Raw genomic sequence first — 19,365 nt, 5'->3', positions numbered from 1 at the left:
CTTGTTTTGGTGTGTTTTATTCCTTCTGATGGGCATCAAAATAATAATTTAACTATAAAAGGCAAAAACATTATTATGTCACTTAAATAAAATCAATAATATATTTCTTCTTATTTTTTGGTCTAGTAAAATCAAAAATGTATAAGAAATGTGAATAAAGAAATAGTATAATAAATATTTCGACCAAATTAGTCATATTACATTTTTTAAGTTATTAATTTGTGTATTTATTGTCTGTTTTTTTTATTGCATCACAAGAACAGTAACAGCATACACATATAGAGGATCACCACAAATATATCTTTACCAGAGAATCCCGTCTTTAATTGTATACATTGAAATTTACCTTACATTACATTTATTCATTTAGCAGATGCTTTTATCCAAAGTGACTTACAGATGAAGACAGTGGAAGCAATCAAAAACAAAAGAGCAATGATATATAAGTGCTATAACAAGTCTCAGTTAGGTTAACACAGTACATGAAGCAAGGGCTTTTAAATAATATAATAAATAAAAAGAAAACAGAAAGAGAAAGTGTCAGGGAAGTTGTTTCGGGTCTCGGGGGAATAGTGTACAGTTTCCCACAGCGCCCTCTGCTGTTTTTGGAAAATGTGAGAAGTTTCCTCATAAAAAAAGGCAAATGAGTCTCACAGTTGTAAAACACTTTGTCCATATCTCTGCATTTCTCTCAAACAGAGTCAAGTCAAGTTTTCTCTTTGCAAAGCAGATTGTGTTTATTTGCAAAACACTGGATTTGTTTGATGAATAAAGGCACAGAATCCACTCCATACTCCAGACATCTGTGTTATATATATACACACCGTGATCCAAATTATTATGCAAGTGATATATCAATATGATTTTTGTTAGTGTGGTTTTTCACATCTTTTTAGATACCTGTCATCGATCTCAGACAGGTTTGGTCAGTAGTTCGCCAGGTAAATGGAAACCCTACGTAAAGAGGTTATTAAGCAAGTCACGGTGAAATATGGTGAGGGAGAAAGATCTTTCTGAAGATGAAATGTATGAAACAATGCAATGTCTTGCAAAAGGCATCACGACAAACAATATTTTGCTAAAAGCAAATAGAGATTATTGAAGTGTCAAAAGATTTGTGAGTGACTTAGAGCACAGAAGATCTTGGTCAGATGAAGATTTATTAGGGAAGGTTTCTGTCAAATGAGCTGTAATGTGCGTGTGTGTGTGTGTGTCTGTCTCTCTCTCTCTCTGTGTCTCTGTGTGTGTGTGTGTGCGCGTGTGTGTGTCTCTCTCTTTCTCTCTGTGTCTCTCTCTCTCTGTGTCTGTGTGTGTGTGTTTGTGTGTCTCTTGTGTGTCTCTCTCTCTCTCTCTCTGTGTGTGTGTCTCTCTCTCTCTCTGTGTGTCTCTGTGTGTGTGTTTGTGTGTGTCTCTCTCTCTCTCTCTCTCTTTGTGTGTGTCTCTCTCTCTCTCTCTGTGTGTGTGTCTCTCTCTCTCTCTTTGTGTGTGTGTGTGTGTGTGTATGTGTGTGTGTCATTTATATATATATATATATATATATATATACACACACACACACACACACACACATTTTATTGTGAAATATGACTCAAATTTTGATTTCATCTATGCAGGAAAAAAAAATCATGCAAATAGTCAAACCTCCATGTCAGAGCAGAAAAACATTAGACAAACTTTATTAATTTAGAGACCATCACAGAGAATAGAGAATTGTTGATTTGTTTTTATTTATTATTTTAGGGTGGGGGGGGGGGGGTGAAGTGTTTCAGTACTGTACTCTCTCTCTCTCTCTCTCTCTCTCTCTCTCTCTCTCTCTCTCTCTCTCTCTCTGGATGAGGGAGGAGAACGCTTTGAGGAGGTTTACTCTAGATCATCTCTCCACAGAGACTGAAGCTGAGCTGGATTGACCGGTTCAGCCTCGAGTCAGACGTTCCTCTGATCTGACTGATGTTTCTGTGTGTGATCTCATGATGAGTGCTGGAAACACGGCCTCCGCCCAGAGAACACGAGCGACAGGTTTCTCCAGATCTCAGAAGCACACCCACGTGTTTGAGTGAGCCTGGAAACATCTCTTCTGGGGTCAGTGACCTCTCAGAGAAACAGCCCTGACCTCGCTGAGAGGAAACCTTCACAGACAGACCTCTCTCGCTTCAACAGGCTGAGGATCTACAGCTTTAACAGATACTCTAACAATATATCTCTCAATAAAGAGACAGGCTCCTCACATGATAAATACTGTGTGCATTAGGCGTTTAAAAATACAGATTCACATATAAATCATGAACACGCTTCTACTGAAAATATTAATATACACCATGTCCCACATTTTTGAGTTAACTTAATTATACACTTATGTTTATTTGTTTGGAAGTGTTTATGGTGATATGATTGTATTTACGCAATGTAATATATAGGGTGTGTTTCAGTGGGCGGGGTCTCGCTGATTGACAGCTGTGTTCTTAAGGGGGCGGGGCTCAGCTCGTAAATCTTCAGGTTCTCCCGGATTCCTGTTCCGTTTACATCTGTGTTTTTATCAGCTGGGTTCGGCTGCGTTTCCCACAAGTACTTCTTAAGCTGATTTTACCATCACCGCTAACTCAACTTTTAATTCACCCATTTATATTGGGATCTTTGCCTTTTTTTGAACACTTTTCCTAGCGCGCGCGCGTCCACCAGGCTGAGATTTACCTGTTTACTGACGTTCTCTTCGCCTTAGGTGATGACGATGATGAAGAGGAGCGCGCACACTCCGCATCCGTTCGCGTATGAAGTGAATATAACAACAGCTCAGCGGATTCGGGTAAGATCCTCTCATTCATCCTCGAGCGTTCCTTCGGTGCCACGCGCTCGGGTGCGCGCACAACAGCCGGGATTACCGAAGTTTCAGCCAAACACTTGTCGCTGCCACCAAGGCGACTATTGATACATTGAAACTTAATCCAGCAGTGAACGAATTTAACAGAACTTTACGCTTAAATGTAACGCTTCAATGTAGCGTTTAAATGTAGCATTAAAATTTAGGGCTTGATTGTGACACTTAAATATAGCGAACCGCTTAAATGTAACGCTTTAAAGTAACGCTTGAATGTAGTGTAGCGCTAATGTAACGTTTAAATGGAGCTGCCCACGTGTTTGATTTTTTTAAAAATATAAAAAATATAATAAAGATCACATAAGTTATTTGTCAAGTATTTAAGATTGTATTAAAATAAGACCTATTTCTGTTTTAATGTTTTACAGCACAGAAATATGTAAACTAGGTCTTGTTTTAGGTTAAACATTGTATTGTGACTTGCAACCAAAATTTAGTGTTGTAAAATCAAATATATTTGTGTTTTCTGTCATCTTGCCCCATTTTTAAGTCCCACATTAACTTCGTATGGGCTTGAGTTGGCAGCTGAATCTGTTGTGTTTGGCTGAAACTGTGGTTACTGTGTTCATTTTCCAGACAAGCTGGCTGTACATTATCCCACTATTAAACGAGTACTTTCCCAAATTAATAGATAATTAGAGTTATACTGTGAGAAGAAACCTCATACACCAGTCTAAACTAATCATGGGCACTTTCAGAAATCAGCTAAACCAGTCTGTAAATGGATTTGTTGCTGGTTTAAATTGGTTTTGAAGCACTAACCTGGTTGAAATCGTGTCTTTCCAGCTCGATCAACCGTCTAGACCAGCTAAGACCGATGTAGACTAGAAGGACATCAGTCTTTCTATCTATTGAAACCTCTTCTTTCTGTCTCAGGGAATCATTCTGGGCGTCGTTCTGTTTCCCGTCCGCATCGCCCTGGCCACCCTCTTCTTCCTGCTCATGTGGCCCATCGCTCGACTGCGATTGGCCGGTCTGTCGGAGGCGGAGAGGGCGGAGCCTGTGCGGGGCTGGCGTCAGTGGCTCTTCCATCACATCATGCTCTTCCTCAGCCGCGCCGTCTTCTTCTTCATGGGCTTCCTGTGGATAAGGGTGAAAGGGCGTCAGGCGGGATTGAAGGAAGCGCCAGTTTTAGTCGTAGCGCCCCACAGTGGTTTCCTGGACATGCTGGTGGTGTGCGCGACTGGTCTGCCGATGGTCGTGTCCCGGTCGGAGAACAGCAGACTCCCCGTCATCGGAGGTGAGGTCGAAGTTACTTCAACAGAAACCCAATCCAGAACCCACTGGCTTTTGGGTTATTGTAAAAAAAGAAGCTCTGTAAGCAGCAAAAGCTTCTGGTTCTTGCACATTTTGTTTATCATGATAATCTTCACCAATTAACACAGCTTTTGAAGTAAAAAGGTGAACTAGACCACCAATGTCACCATCACTCTATATTCAGTCTTTAAGAACAATTGATCTAAAATTGTGTGTGTGTGTGTGTGTGTGTGTGTGTGTGTGTGTGTTTACTGCTCCAGGTGTGTGTTCAAGGTGTGTTCACTTCTTACCGCTGTGTGTGTGCACTTGGATGGGTTAAATGAAGAGAACCAATTCCGAGAATGGGTGACCATACTTGGGGAAATGTCACCACTTTAATTGGAGCAGAAAATCTTAAATTCATAAAGACATGGCATTAAGTGTTGCATACACATACATCGTTTTCCATTACCAATATCAAAACTCCCTTCAGTCAAGATATATTTAGAGGCAAAATGAACATATGAGGTAATGTTTTCTGAGAAACTGAACTGAAACAAGTGAGTTTATGCTTAAAACAAATGTCAAATGAGAATTACAACTTTTCTCTCTTATTCAAGTTGATTTTTCGGAGTCCATTGGCAGATATGTTTTAATCAAACTTGCTTAATTTCTCCGTAAACAAAACTTATTTTTACAACGTTTTGGAGATCTGTTGGAAGTTGTGCTTTCAAACTTTGAAGCATCATTCGAGACCTTCACTTTTAGAGACAATATTGAGGTATTGTGTTCCATTCAGTTTAATCCTTACATGTACTAGTTTACTCCGTTTTACCTTCATCAAACCTGTAAAGATCCTGAAGACAAGAAAATCACAATCTCACTGATGGATTTAACGATGTAGAAGCAAACATGAAAATATCTTGAACTTGTGTTCAGCACAGACCTTATTTCAGGCGTTTAACAACCAACCCATTAAAATAAAACCCATTGACTTCAGGAAGGTGAAAGCAGAACGTGCTAAAGTTCAACTCGTTTCCAGGTTCTGGCCAACAAAAGTAGATCATCTCTGCTGCGCTTTATAGTCGCTTTGCCAGAGATTAAGAAAAGAACAAAAATAATTCAGTTTGAACATTAATCAATAAAAATCCTTCTGTAAGTCTGTTTGTGTTAAGGAACTTTTGATAAAAGCGTCTGCTAAATGAGTAAATGTAAATATCTCTGTGTTTTACCATTTTGTCAAACTCTGTTCACAAACGATCCAAACCCAGGCTCTAATGACTCCCTGCTGATCTGTGTGTTCCAGCGCTGCTAGAGTTCAATCAATCTGTGTTAGTGAGTCGAAAAGATCCTGAATCCAGGAAGAAATGTGTGTCTCAGATCTGTGAGAGAGTCAAGTCTGACGGCCACTGGCCTCAGGTAAACACACACACACACACACACACACACACACGGTCACTTGCTCGATCACTCACTCACACATTCACTCACTCACTCACTCACTTGCTTGTTCTCACACTCAGTGGCTCACTCGCTCACTCACACACTCACCTGCTCACTCAGTCACACTCTCGCTCACACATTCACTCTCTCACTCACATGCTAGCTTGCATGCTCACTTAGTCGCTCACACTTGCTCTTTTGCCCTCGTGCAATTGCTCACTCACAAACTAGCTCGCTCTCCCCCTCTCTCGCTCACTCATGCTTGCTCTCTTGCTCACTCTCACGCACGCTCTCACACTCTTGCACGCTCGCTTTCACTCTCTCTTGCTCACTCTCACATTCGCTTTGCACACACTTGCTCACTAACATGTTCTCTCACACTCTTGCACGCTCGCTCTTGCTCACTCTCACACTCGCTCTCTTGCTCACTCTCACACACACCTGTTCATTAACATGTTCGCTCACTCACGCTTGCTCACTCACGCTTGCTCACTCACACTCTCACTCGCTCACTCTCACTCGCTCACTCTCACTCGCTCACTCTCACTCGCTCACTCTCACTCGCTCACTCACACTCGCTCACTCACACTCGCTCACTCACACTCGCTCTCTCACACTCGCTCTCACACACACTTGTTCATTAACATGTTCGCTCACTCACGCTTGCTCACTCACACTCTTGCTCTCTCGCTCACTCTCACACACACTTGCTCACTAACATGTTCTCTCACACTCTTGCACGCTCGCTCTTGCTCACTCTCACACTCGCTCTCTTGCTCACTCTCACACACACCTGTTCATTAACATGTTCGCTCACTCACGCTTGCTCACTCACACTCTTGCACGCTCACTCTCACTCGCTCACTCACACTCACTCTCTCACACACACTTGTTCATTAACATGTTCGCTCACTCACGCTTGCTCACTCACACTCTTGCTCTCTCGCTCACTCTCGCACACACTTGCTCACTAACATGTTCTCTCACACTCTTGCACGCTCGCTCTTGCTCACTCTCACACTCGCTCTCTTGCTCACTCTCACACACACCTGTTCATTAACATGTTCGCTCACTCACGCTTGCTCACTCACACTCTTGCTCTCTCGCTCACTCTCGCACACACTTGCTCACTAACATGTTCTCTCACACTCTTGCACGCTCGCTCTTGCTCACTCTCACACTCGCTCTCTTGCTCACTCTCACACACACCTGTTCATTAACATGTTCGCTCACTCACGCTTGCTCACTCACACTCTTGCTCTCTCGCTCACTCTCGCACACACTTGCTCACTAACATGTTCTCTCACACTCTTGCATGCTCGCTCTTGCTCACTCTCACACTCGCTCTCTTGCTCACTCTCACACACACCTGTTCATTAACATGTTCGCTCACTTACGCTTGCTCACTCACACTCTTGCTCTCTCGCTCACTCTCGCACACACTTGCTCACTAACATGTTCTCTCACACTCTTGCACGCTCGCTCTTGCTCACTCTCACACTCGCTCTCTTGCTCACTCTCACACACACCTGTTCATTAACATGTTCACTCACTCACGCTTGCTCACTCACACTCTTGCACGCTCACTCTCACTCGCTCACTCACACTCGCTCTCTCGCACACACTTGCTCACTAACATGTTCGCTCACTCGCGATTGCTCACTCACACCAGTGTTAATTTTGACACAAAATTTTAATTTAGTTTTAGTCTTAGTCTTTTGACTATAATTCTTTTTAGTTTTAGTCAAGTTTTAGTCATCTGATTTGTTTTAATTTTAGTCTTATTTTAGTCGACTGAAATTGCTTGGTATTTTAGTTGACTAAAATTGCTTGGTATTTTAGTTGACTAAAATAAGACTAAAATCAATAACAGATTTACTAGACAATTTTTTACAGCTGGTATAGGAAACAAACAATATATAAAACACAAATTCAACTTTATTTCAACACAACTGTGTCTTTATTTCGATTCAAAAGCTTTTATGCAGCAACAAACACTGTCATGATAATGTAAACCATAACTAGCTGCCAATTGACCATCAATAAAAGAAAAATAAAGTTAGGTCCAGGACCTTAAAGCTTACAGCTGAGCTGAACAAGGAGTGCATACATTTAAAGTAAATATTTAATAAGTTGGGTGGATAAAAAAAGTAACAAGATTTTATAAGGTATTCATTTGTCTAGCAATATTGTATGTTTTAAATACTACAATATTGCTAGATTAGTATGTATAATGATAGGATGTGAACATTCACGTTTTACATGACTAATATAGAAATATTTGTGAATTTGTCAACAAGTAGAACATTATAAAATATACTAAACATTAGTATTAATCAAATGCATGTATCATAATATTACGTATTAGTATTGTGCTCTCATCTAACTTGAAGAAGGGGCTATTTTAAAGTACTTTTCAGTTCGTAATATTTAATGCTACAACATCTACGCACTGCAGTCTTCCAGTTTTGCTTAGCTCAATAAACAAAAGAACATCGTTGTGAAATTACATTTGAGAAAATGTCCGGGTGGCTCGTCTGTAAATGTCTTTTCAAATTGGTTGTGTTCTTGCCACGAATGAGCGCTCCGCGTGCTTTACACTTTGTTTTGTTTTGTTCGTCGTCAAACGTGAAGTGAGCTGTGGACATTTTGTCGCTCTTTTAGACATCACCTCTTCGAATGCCGTCTTCCCGGGAGCTCATAAAAACTGAAAACCTTCGCTTCACGTCTCAATAAGTCAGGCTCTGATTGGTTCTCTTCTCTCATGCAGTCTGTTCCGTTTTGCCGGTTCTTTTGCTCATTCCTCGCATCTCTCCCGTCTGCTGATTTGATTTTCGTCACAGTCTATTTTCGTCTCGTCCTTTATTCGTTGACGATAAGTCATAGTTTTAGTCTCCATCAGTGCCTTCTTTTTTTTAGTTTTCGTTTCGTTTTCGTCCGCAAAAATATATTCATGACGAAAATGACGAAAATATTTAGTCAACGAAATTAACACTGACTCACACTCTTGCACGCTCGCTCTCACTCTCTCTTGCTCACTCACACACTTGCTCACTAACATGTTCATTCACTCTCACGCTTGCTCGCTCACACTCTTGCACGCTCGCTCTCACACTCGCTCTCTCGCTCACTCTCTGGCACACACTTGCTCACTAACTTGCTCTCACACACACTTGCTCACTAACATGTTCGCTCACACTCACGCTTGCTCACTCACACTCTTGCACGCTCTCTCACACTCACTCTCACGCTCACTCTCTCGCACACACTTGCTCACTAACATGTTCGCTCACTCACGCTTGCTCGCTCACTCTGGCACACACTTGCTCACTAACTTGCTCGCAAGCACTCGCTCTCACTTGCTCATACGCTTGCTCGCTCGCTCACTCACACGCTCCCAGGCTTGAGCTCTCTCGCTCGCTCTTATGCTTGCTCGCTTGCTCACTCAATCGCTTACACACTTGCCATTTCACCCCATGCACTTGCTCACTCGCTCTCCCCCTCGCTCTCTCGCTCACTCTCTCGCACACACTTGCTCACTAACATGTTCGCTCACTCATGCTTGCTCGCTCACTCTGGCACACACTTGCTCACTAACTTGCTCGCAAGCACTCGCTCTCACTTGCTCATACGCTTGCTCGCTCGCTCACTCACACGCTCCCAGGCTTGAGCTCTCTCGCTCGCTCTTATGCTTGCTCGCTTGCTCACTCAATCGCTTACACACTTGCCATTTCACCCCCATGCACTTGCTCACTCGCTCTCCCCCTCGCTCTCTCGCTCACTCTCTCGCACACACTTGCTCACTAGCTTGCTCGCTCACTCTCTGGTACACACTTGCTCGCTAGTAATAGCTCTCACACGCTTGCTCACTCTCTCATGCTTGCCTGCTCGCTCTCACGCTCGCCCGACCACTCTCTCTCGCACACACTTGCTCACTAAAATGCTTGTTCACGCACTCTCACGCTCACTCATTTATTTGTCTGACTCGTGTCAGCTGGTGTGTCACTTCCTGTTGGGTTTGATCTCATATTCTGCTTCATTTCTCTCTGCAGATGCTCATGTTTCCAGAAGGAACAACGACTAACGGCAGAGCTCTGATCAAATTCAAACCCGGTACGACACACTCACACAGGCTCTGTTCGTAAACCTGGCGAGCTCCCTTTGTTGCTTTTAACATTTATCATTTTAAGAATAATTTATTAAGAATGCATTAAATTGATCAAAAGTGTCAGTAAAGATTTATGTTACATAAGATTTCCATTTCAAATAAATGTTAATTTGAACTTTCTATTCATCTGTGAATCCTGAAAAATAAAATGCATCAGTTTCCACAGAAATATTGTGCAGCACAACTGTGTTCAACACTGATAATAATCAGAACTGTTTCTTGAGCAGTGAATCATCATATTATTCTGATTTCTGAAGATCATGTGACACTGAAGACTGGAGGAATGATGCTGAAAATACAGCTGTGCATCTCAGAAATAAATTACACTTTAACACAGATTCACACAGAAAACAGCTGTTTTACATTAGAGTAATCTTTTAAATTTTTACTGTGAATACAATTAGTTTTTCTTATCAAACAGTTGCAGCTCTGAGCAAAAGAGACTTTTTTTTCAGAGTTTTTTTTAATCATGCTCCTCTCTATAGCTATATGCTAACCCCAGTAATCTCTGGACAGGAGCGTTTCTGGCCGGTGTTCCCGTTCAGCCCGTCTTGCTGCACTACCCCGGTGAACCGGTGAGTCTGGGAACAGTAAATGCATCTGACCGCGCCTGCGGCTAAAATGATCTGTGTTTGTGTAATGGAAACCACTGGATGACTAAATATGAGCAGGACAGTGAGACCCGGAGATCTTCTGAAGACAAAAGCGCACAAGACTAATAGAGCAGTAAAATGACTCTGAAGCACTTCCTTTATGCTTGACTTCTAACATGAACCATCTGTTTGCAGGACACTGTTCGCTGGACCTGGAAAGGACTGACGTGGTGAGTAGTTTATGTGCTGTTCTTAACACCGTAATCGATCAGAATAAATCATTCTAATCTATCTGTCTGTAGGCTGGGCACTCTGTGGCACACCACCTCGCAGATCTACACCAGCGTTACTGTGGAGGTGGGTGGGCTTCATTTGATTGACATGAGTCAGAGCCAATCACCATTAGAGTCTGGCTCAGTAATCCTCCTTTGCTCTGATTGGTTGTAGTTCCTGCCCGTATACACGCCGTCACAGGAGGAGAAGCAGAACCCGGACTTATACGCCGAAAACGTACAGAAACTCATGGCCAAGTACGTCATACGCCGACTGCTGTCTATATAGGCTGATCCCTACATAGACCGCATCAGAAACTAGGATGGCAATGATTTCCAGACAGCGACAGTGTTATTTCAGTGCAGCTCGTCATCCTCTTACCAACAACACTTCTTCAGTAAATACGCTGCATAGACACTAGATGTAATGGTGCATTCATAATGGGATTATTTAGCAACATTTTATCAATTATTTTCGGTATTGATTTGAAATGTGTATAATCCAGATTTGTCTTGCTTCGTTTGCCATCATTACCTTTAAATTGCATCGACATAAGGGTGGCATAAACAACGATTTTACATAACGATTATTTTATTATTGGTACTATTATATTATTTACTGATGTATTGAATGAGCTCTTGTTCAACTGTATATTCAACCAATTTTGTAATGGGTTTAGTAATTTAATGTGAAATTAATATTTTATGTAATTTTATTTTTATTAGTTTTTGTAGTCTTAGTAATTAAAAAAACCATCCTGCTTTTTAGCCTACTGTGCAACTTCATATTCATGTTAATGTCTGGTAGAGCTCTGCGTGTTCCTGCCACTGATTATGTGATGGAGGGTCGATTTCCTGTTCAGAAGCTGGGAAACCTCTCACTTCCCCTGGAGCCTCCGGCGCAGGAAACACTCAGACTGCTCCGCGAACACAGGTGTGTGTGTGTGTGTGTGTGTGTGTGTGTGTGTGTGTGTGTGAGAAACGCTCAAACTGCTCTGTGAACACAGGTGTGTGTGTGTGTGTGTGTGTGTGTGTGTGTGTGTGTGTGTGTGTGTGTGCTCTCCACCCGTTCGTCTCCCACTCCTTCGTTCTCATCTGCAGTCTCACGATCGCTCACGTGGAGAGCGTGATGAACCGTGTGATTGACAGCTGTCACTCAGGTCAGAGCACCATAGTAACGGCCGATCACCTGACCACTCTTCTGGGGCTCAAGGACAGAAAGACAGCAGTGAAGATCTGCTCTCTTTACTCAAAGGTACTGCAGTGTGAGAGTTCAAGCGTTCGTCTGTCATCATTCATTAACCTCGTGTGAAACGCGTAAATGTGTAACGTGTGTGTGTGTTTGCAGGATGATACGGTGGATCTGAGGCAGGTTTGTCTGAGTGTTTCTGCCGTTTCTGGGTTCAGGAGTCTGGAGTCTCTCATACGCACTGCGTTCACGGTGAGTGTGTGTGTGTGCATCCACGGGTGTGCCATGTTATAAACTCATATATCATGCAAGTTGTTTGCTCTGACTGAGGTGTCGTCATACATGATTTTCTGACTGGTTTTACACTGTGTTATAAGGAAGTGCTGGGAAATATTTACAGATCTGAAGTGAGCATCAAATGAGTAACATTCTGCATAAGTGTGATTTTATCAATCTGTAATTATATTCATACATGTTCAAGAGTCAAGCGCAGCACGGTGTTCATTTACACATGAGCCACTCATCATAACAATATCCATGAGTAAATGCTGCTAAAACTTTATACATATTATTTTATATATAAAATTTAAATGTAATTTACACACACATTATACAGATGCACACTCCGTCTCATCGCCTTCTCATTCATTCACCATGTTTTGTAAACCCAGCCGGTTTAAAAGGGATCAATCATGATTTGGTGTGTGTGTCTGTTGTCAGTGGTATGACTCTGACCAGGACGGGCTGCTGAGCGCAGGTGATCTCTCTGACCTGATGGGGGCGCTGGTGGGCATCCCTCAGTACGGGGGGGCAGAGATGTACACTGCACTGACCTCCAGGGGACCACCCACTGAAGGTAAAAATCACTGCGTTTGCTCGGCTGAGCTGATAATGCTCATATTTAGGGATGCACCATATTATCGGCCGATAATGGCTTTACGTTTAGATATCGGCATCATCCCAATGTGAGAAATAACGCCGATAAGAGGAATACGTTAACTCGCGTGTGCTCAGGATGTGCTAGTGCTTGGATCACGTCAGCAGTGAGGCTCATTCTTGAAGCAAACTTTTAATCTGTGAAAGCACGTACAGCATGACGTTCGGTGTGTGATCGTAAAAGCACAGCCTCATAGTTCAGTTTTAATCTGTAGCAGTAATTAATGTCCTAAAATAATGAGCATTTTTTAATTTAAAGGTCAGAAAGCGAATCTTGCATGGGGGGAAAAATCACCAACATGACTCTTATAATTAAAAAAATGGATATACTGATTGATTTAATGTGTAATGTTTTTTTTTTAAACAAATCCTAAATTCTTTTCAGGATTTTTTTTTTTCTTTAGACCATCTATGAAATAAAATAAAATGTCAGGGTTAACACTGCATCTTTCTTGGGGGAAAAAATAGTGATTTGATGTATAGTTTATTTATAGTTATTTTCAAAGCATCACTGTACTGTCAAATTATTAATTTTTTGAGTTTTTTTTTTAAACGAAACAAAATTAAAAAATATTTAGCTTATTTCTGCACAGAAGAGACTTAGTGTTGTTTTCTAACAAAAGGAAATATATTGGTATCGGCCAAAAAGTTTTTAAAAATATCGGCAAAAATCCAGTATCGTGCATCCCTTCTCGTATTGAAGTGTGTTATGCTAATCAGATACGTATTGATCTCCTAAAGCTTCTCTGCAAGACTTCCTGAAGATGCATCCAGTTTATCGGAAAGTCCTCAGCGAGTATCTCCACTCCAGCAGACTTGCAGACGGAAATCACAACGGCATTCCCAATGGGAAAAACAACAACAATGGGATTTATAATGGTTTCGGAGCGGGCAGCGGGACGTCCCACCAAGCATTTACTGGGACGGCCGTCTGAAGTCTTAGTACTCGAGTGCAAGAGAATATCGTTGAGGTTACGTTTACATGATGTCTTTCTTGTGTCTTATTCTTAATTTTGTCCTGTTTTGATGTGAGTGGAATGAAACTGTGAGGATATACCACTAATTAATGTGCCTTGGAACGAACACCTTTATATGTATATATTTTATCATGAAGTCTGAAGGATTGGTTTGTGTATTTAAAAGTGTATATTTTTGTCATTTTAAGCTTTGTATATTGGAAAGACCGAAGGTGTGCTATTCTGCCGAAGTGTCATATTTTATACTTTAATATATTAACGTTATTTAATAAAGACGTGATGCTTCCTGTGCTTTGTTTTTATGGTTTATTATGCCTCAAGTGGTCCATTCATCCACCTTTTCTGAAACGTTTGGTCTGGTCTGCGTCAGAAATCAGCACGGTCCTCTTCGACCGATAAGTTTAGCTGTTTTTCTGGACGTTGTTGTTCGCTGCTCTTGTCTGATGGTTTTTAATCTCTCACATTCCTCCACCAAATGTTGTCCCCTAGTTTTCCTGATCTGTGCATCATGTTTGTGTAAGTTTCCACTTCCCATTGCTGAGGACCTCGTCTCGGTTATGTTCACACGCTGCTGGATTTCAACTTTTTTCACCATTATTTTTGAATCCGTTTTTTGCGCTCGAGCTCTGCGTTTCATGACTGATTTCCTTTGAGTCCTTCTACATCCGTTTTCAGCAGTTTTTAACCTCCTTTTGTCTTTATCGTCCAATTTAGGCTTCTGTCTTTTGTGTTTTTTATTTTCGTGTACATTATTTTCCTCAATGTTGGACAATGTCTGTTTGGAACAAACACTTCTCGTTCTCTGGGACTTGATGGGAGTTTCTGAATCCATGTTATTCTTGTCTTTTATACGTCCTACATGCATACATTCCTCCGTCTTTTGTCCAACTACCATGTTTACCTCTCCACGGTGCTCATTCACAGGGGTTTCTGGTGGTTCTGGGTCATTTTTAGGGAATGCTGCATGATGGGAATTGTAGTTCTGAAGACTGAAGCAGTTGGGTTGAGTGGCGTAATCAAGTTCAGCAACAGACAAAGTCTCGTCTTTTTGGTTTCCGTCAACTTCTGGACCAAAGTTGTGAAGATCAGGATGAGGAGTGTCTTGGACTGAAGCGTTTGGATCCGTTTGAGCACTTAGGCCCTCGGGGTTCGCTAGCAGAGGTTGAGCTAATGTTTGAAACACATTGGTGTTGTCCTGAAACGGCACTAATACGTTCTCCATCATGTGATGTGTGCTGTCCGAGGTGCTGAAATCCTTCTGGACGGCGGACGGAGACACAATCTGATCTTCAGAGATCCAATCGGAGCAGCCAGCGACTGGCTCGGGAATCATCCCGGGAAGTGTGTCCTGGGAATCCTCTGTGGAGAGCAGAGAGCTGATGTAGTCCATGTCCAAACCAGCCTGAAAGAGAGAAACTCACTTTAAAACAGGACTCCAGGGCCACACCATTCATTCATGAGACCGTATTAGACCTCAGTCGTATCGCCGAGCAGCTGGTTGATGAACAGCGCGCACATATCCTCGTCATATCCTGTGACCTCTGACCCATCGCTGACCTTTGACTCCAGAGCGTCCATGAGCTGTGAGTACTCGGCCAGCGCACCCTCGGCGAGCTCCTGGACGCCCTTTTTCGATCTTTTCTCTGTTTTCTTCCCTTCCGGGTGTTGACCTGAAGACAGACAGATCTCTGGTCATGTGACGAGACTCTTTGTTTGAAGAGCAAAAGTTAATCTTAATCTTAATCAAATAATGCTGACCTTTGTGTTTGTCTGTTTGAGGAGCTGTTGGATCTCTGTTGGCGCTCTTGTCCTGTTTTTCCATCTCGGTGAACCTACAGAAGTATACCAGATAAACTCCCAAAATTCAGAAGATTTGCACTTTATCCACCATTTCTACAATTTAAGGTGGCATCAGATTAATTTGGTTACTGTATAATAATTCATTTGGGTTTCAGAAGTGTGCAGTGTTAGTTTCTCAGCTCACGTCCTGGCCGTGTTGTAGTGTGTCTGGCGTTCAGAGACGGAGATGTTGTTCCAGTCCTGCAGGGCTGTGTTCACGGCGGCAGAGAACGACAGATCTGGACGGAGAGCGGAGAGAGAGGGAAGCACACGTCTGGGAGGAAGAGAACAACACCAAACTGATTTGAGCAAATAAGAAAAAATCTTCTCAAACAAGAAATAAAATGAATTATATGCAAACACTTAAAAACAAAATAGCCTGAATAATGAAATATGTAACAAATAATCAATGCATGCATACACATTTATACCTTTATTAAATAATAGTGCAGTCAAATTATTAATTGCATCCAAAATAAGTTTTAATGATTTATGCATGTTGTATATATTTATTTTGCATATATAAACACGCACACATGCATGTATATATCTGAAAATATTTACATGCATATGTATTTTCAAATAATACTTTTTAGAAATCTATTTAATATATAAAAATATACATACATGCATGTGTGCGTATTTATATATACATTAATATACATTGTATGCACATTTAAATTAAATTACATATATCATGTAAAAAAATACATTTATTTTAGATTGCAATTAATCGTTTGACAGCACTAATACATACACATAAACATTTATTATCAAATAAATACAACATAGTGAACGATTAAAAAAAAAATAAGGGTGTTAGAAAATTTATTTAAAATGCATGTTAATAAGATCCTAAAATAAATATAATTAATCAAAAATATGAGTAAATAATAAACCAGTAGAAATAGAATGAATTGTAGGAATCATGAGCAAAATGTTAAAAAGTAAATGTGTGTTTTTATAATATACTAAATGTATGAAATTCTAACGAATAGTGTAACAAAGAAGAAATAATACAATGTTAAATAATATTTCCTTTAAGTGCCAACACTTTCATCATCTTAGTGTATGATCATTGCAATATATATGTGTGTGTGTGTGTGTGTGTGTGTTTGTGTACTTGTTTTTATATTCTGGTGGGGACTTAAACCTGAATACACACAGACTCGTGTGTGTGTGTGTGTGTGTGTGTGCTCACGTGAAGAAGCAGGCCAGAGCGTCTGCGTCTGATCTCCTGGAGCAGAAGAGTCTGGTGGTCTCCCGGAGTCTCTGCCAGCGTCTGAAGCGCTCCTGAACCTCTCCATCCGTCCGGATCGTCTGCAGGTGTGGAGCGGGAGCAGAGTAAACCTTCAGACGTGCTCCAAACACTCGAGAGGAGCAGCAGGGGTCTTCACAGGCCACCAGAGCCGCGAGGCTTGCTCTACACGGCTGAGGAGTGAAGACGGCGCAGAAGGGACCGGGACGAGCCACTGAAGCATTACTGACAATATGAGGCACCAAAACTGGCCACGAAGGGTTAAAATGAGGCATCATGTGAGGATAGACACGAGGTATGTGAAAAGAAGGGTTAATATCTGTAAAAAGAGCTACTGGTTTGATATTTAAAGGAGAAGCGGTCTGCTGATGGACTGGTGGAGGGACATGAAGACGGTTTGGAGGACGGCTGGTGTTATTGACGTGAGCTGGAGATGAGAAGAACGAGGGTCCGGGATCTTCAAATGTTGGCTGAAAGCCTTGATGGAGCTGAGATGAGCCGGCAGACGTCTGAGAAGTGTCCCCCAGCTTCCTGTGAGCAGCAGCAGATGTTTCTGGCAGAAGACCCAGTAGAGCTGGAGTCTGATCGTCACCAGACTCTGTGTTTGTCTCTTCTGGGTTCAGATGTGATAGTACTGCCTCGCCGGCTTCAGGAAGAGTCTGCCAGCGCTCTGGGGACTCTTGATGGATGTTTGAGTGTGAAAGAGAAGAAAACGCTTGTTCAGGTGCAGACTGGTCACCACACAGCGGATGAAGGTTCTCCATCTAAACACAGAAAGTGTTCTGAAACAAACAAAAACATTTTTATTTGTATTGAATCTCGTTTACAATTGGTATCATATTAGTTTTATTTCAGTCTTTAATTCTTGCACATACTCAGTCAATAATATTAACCCAAAACATATCAAGGAATCATATCAAGAATTTTTTACATTTGAGTTATATATATATATATATATGTATATGAAAAAAAAACTGACATTGAAGTTTAAATTGACTTTTCTAGTTTAATGAGAAACCAACGGAATACAAATTAGTTTTTTTTTTTTTTAGTTTTTTTTTTTTATATTTATCAGAATATACCTGAAGTATGAAGTTGACTGGAGTTCACACAAAAGCTGAACCGAGAGAGTTGTAGAGGATCTGATTGGGAAACAGTGAACGGCTGAAGAACTGCTTCGTTTCTAAAGTGAGGAGAGAGACATTTACACACATATCCTCGCTGCTCAAACAGATTTAAACTGCACACTTTTTTAAAAACAAACACACTTAGAAAAAACAATGAACGAATCCATATTACAAAACATTTTATACTATGATAAATAAATAGTGTTATTAATATGTAACAGTATTTATTGACATTAAGAATTAGTACTGTTATTTTTATAAAATCGTACAGTAGGCGGCAGACCTTTAAAAAAAAACTCAATTTCCCGTCGTCCTCTGCGCCGCGGTGGCCCGCACTTCCGGTTTGTTCTGGAGTCGTTCGAACACGTGTGTGGTTTAATCCGCTCTGAATATAAACCTGTTTTCAGCTGTGATCTCGGAGAAATAACTCGATCGAGTGTGTGATCGTGACTGTGGAGGGTTCATCATGTTCCTGCAGTATTATTTGAGCGAGAGCGGAGACAGGGTTTATACTCTGAAGGTGAGTCCGAGTGTTTGCTCTTACAGCGGAATACACACGTAATGTAGCATGTGTCCTAAACATCGCATTCCATTGAGAAAAATGTGTTCTAGCGATAGCTGATGTGTAAAATATGTTTGTTAATGTGTAAATGGGGCTTCGGCTGATATAACCCTTGAGTTGGTTCCCGGAGCGTTAGTTTATGGTTCTCTGAATGTTCTTACTCGGTTCTCCACAAAATAACCAGATGGGCACGTACGGTGTTTGCTGAGATGATTCTGAATGATTACCACAGTAATTTACCATTGATCTTTACCTAATAATTAATTTAATTAGAGCCATAATACAAAAAATATATATTTTTTCCTGTACATTTTTTCAAAACACTTGATGATGCTATGTTACTCTTTGTATTATGTATTGTATGCTATCAGGTATATGAAATTTAAGATAGTATAAATAATTTCTGTGTGTCCTTCCGCAGAAACTGGACCCAAGCGGTCAGCCCACCAGCTCGGCCCATCCGGCACGCTTTTCACCGGACGACAAGTTCTCCAGACACAGAGTGACCATCAAGAAACGCTTCGGCTTGCTGCTGACACAACAGCCACGACCCGTGCTCTAACGGACTGACCCTCAGTGCTCCGAGACCACCATCAGTGGACTTCATGACATCTTCACCTTGTTTTTTTTTTTTTATTGTGAAGATTTTTTTTTTTTTTTACTAAAAGTATGCCTTTTTTGTTGTTTACATTCTCTTTTCTTTAAATGTTAATTCATTTTAGTTACATGTGAATTAATCTTCATATGGAATAAAATATAATTAGTGATTTGTATATTTGTGTTCCAAATTTTTTTTATGTTTTTCTTTTTTTAATGTTAACAATTCCATTTAAATAATAATACTAATTAAAAATGAAACGCTAGTAATAACAATATGATGCTGCGAACTACAT

General features: G+C 41.1%; 3 protein-coding genes across 3 annotated transcripts; 2 read left to right on the top strand and 1 right to left on the bottom strand.

Moving 5' to 3' along the window:
* Nucleotides 1-2,481: 2,481 nt before the first annotated feature.
* On the top strand, nucleotides 2,482-13,977 carry lpcat4 (lysophosphatidylcholine acyltransferase 4). Its single transcript, XM_052603336.1, has 13 exons — nucleotides 2,482-2,800; nucleotides 3,749-4,112; nucleotides 5,415-5,527; nucleotides 9,604-9,664; nucleotides 10,236-10,294; nucleotides 10,508-10,542; nucleotides 10,615-10,669; nucleotides 10,760-10,842; nucleotides 11,393-11,518; nucleotides 11,686-11,839; nucleotides 11,933-12,025; nucleotides 12,494-12,629; nucleotides 13,451-13,977. Exons 1-13 carry the CDS (start codon nucleotides 2,720-2,722, stop codon nucleotides 13,642-13,644), a joined length of 1,554 nt encoding a protein of 517 aa, XP_052459296.1. The 5' UTR covers nucleotides 2,482-2,719; the 3' UTR covers nucleotides 13,645-13,977.
* Nucleotides 13,978-14,046: 69 nt separating this feature from the next.
* Nucleotides 14,047-17,547, bottom strand: LOC128017564 (uncharacterized). The gene is made up of 5 exons (XM_052602968.1): nucleotides 16,727-17,547; nucleotides 15,671-15,799; nucleotides 15,445-15,518; nucleotides 15,160-15,356; nucleotides 14,047-15,088 (listed from the first exon to the last, which is right to left on the bottom strand). Exons 1-5 carry the CDS (start codon nucleotides 17,545-17,547, stop codon nucleotides 14,060-14,062), a joined length of 2,250 nt encoding a protein of 749 aa, XP_052458928.1. The 3' UTR covers nucleotides 14,047-14,059.
* Nucleotides 17,548-18,227: 680 nt separating this feature from the next.
* nop10 (NOP10 ribonucleoprotein homolog (yeast)) lies at nucleotides 18,228-19,245 on the top strand. Its single transcript, XM_052603399.1, has 2 exons — nucleotides 18,228-18,430; nucleotides 18,894-19,245. The coding sequence occupies exons 1-2, from the start codon at nucleotides 18,377-18,379 to the stop codon at nucleotides 19,032-19,034; spliced, it is 195 nt and encodes a 64-aa protein (XP_052459359.1). The 5' UTR covers nucleotides 18,228-18,376; the 3' UTR covers nucleotides 19,035-19,245.
* Nucleotides 19,246-19,365: the final 120 nt, after the last annotated feature.

This window comes from Carassius gibelio, chromosome A7 (genome assembly GCF_023724105.1).
Source record: "Carassius gibelio isolate Cgi1373 ecotype wild population from Czech Republic chromosome A7, carGib1.2-hapl.c, whole genome shotgun sequence".
NCBI classification, from domain to species: Eukaryota; Metazoa; Chordata; class Actinopteri; order Cypriniformes; family Cyprinidae; genus Carassius; species Carassius gibelio.
The sequence above is the reverse complement of the archived record's forward strand: the minus strand, read 5'-3'. Positions and strand labels throughout refer to the sequence as shown.

Coding starts and splice junctions, on each gene's coding strand:
- lpcat4 (XM_052603336.1), top strand. CDS start 2,720: ATGACGATGATGAAGAGGAGCGCGCACACTCCGCATCCGTTCGCGTAT. Junction 11,840..11,932: donor TCTGCTCTCTTTACTCAAAG/GTACTGCAGTGT, acceptor GTGTGTTTGCAG/GATGATACGGTGGATCTGAG. Junction 12,026..12,493: donor TCATACGCACTGCGTTCACG/GTGAGTGTGTGT, acceptor GTCTGTTGTCAG/TGGTATGACTCTGACCAGGA.
- LOC128017564 (XM_052602968.1), bottom strand. CDS start 17,547: ATGGAGAACCTTCATCCGCTGTGTGGTGACCAGTCTGCACCTGAACAA. Junction 15,800..16,726: donor GCTCTGGCCTGCTTCTTCAC/GTGAGCACACAC, acceptor TCTTCCTCCCAG/ACGTGTGCTTCCCTCTCTCT. Junction 15,089..15,159: donor TGCTCGGCGATACGACTGAG/GTCTAATACGGT, acceptor TCTCTCTTTCAG/GCTGGTTTGGACATGGACTA.
- nop10 (XM_052603399.1), top strand. CDS start 18,377: ATGTTCCTGCAGTATTATTTGAGCGAGAGCGGAGACAGGGTTTATACT. Junction 18,431..18,893: donor ACAGGGTTTATACTCTGAAG/GTGAGTCCGAGT, acceptor GTCCTTCCGCAG/AAACTGGACCCAAGCGGTCA.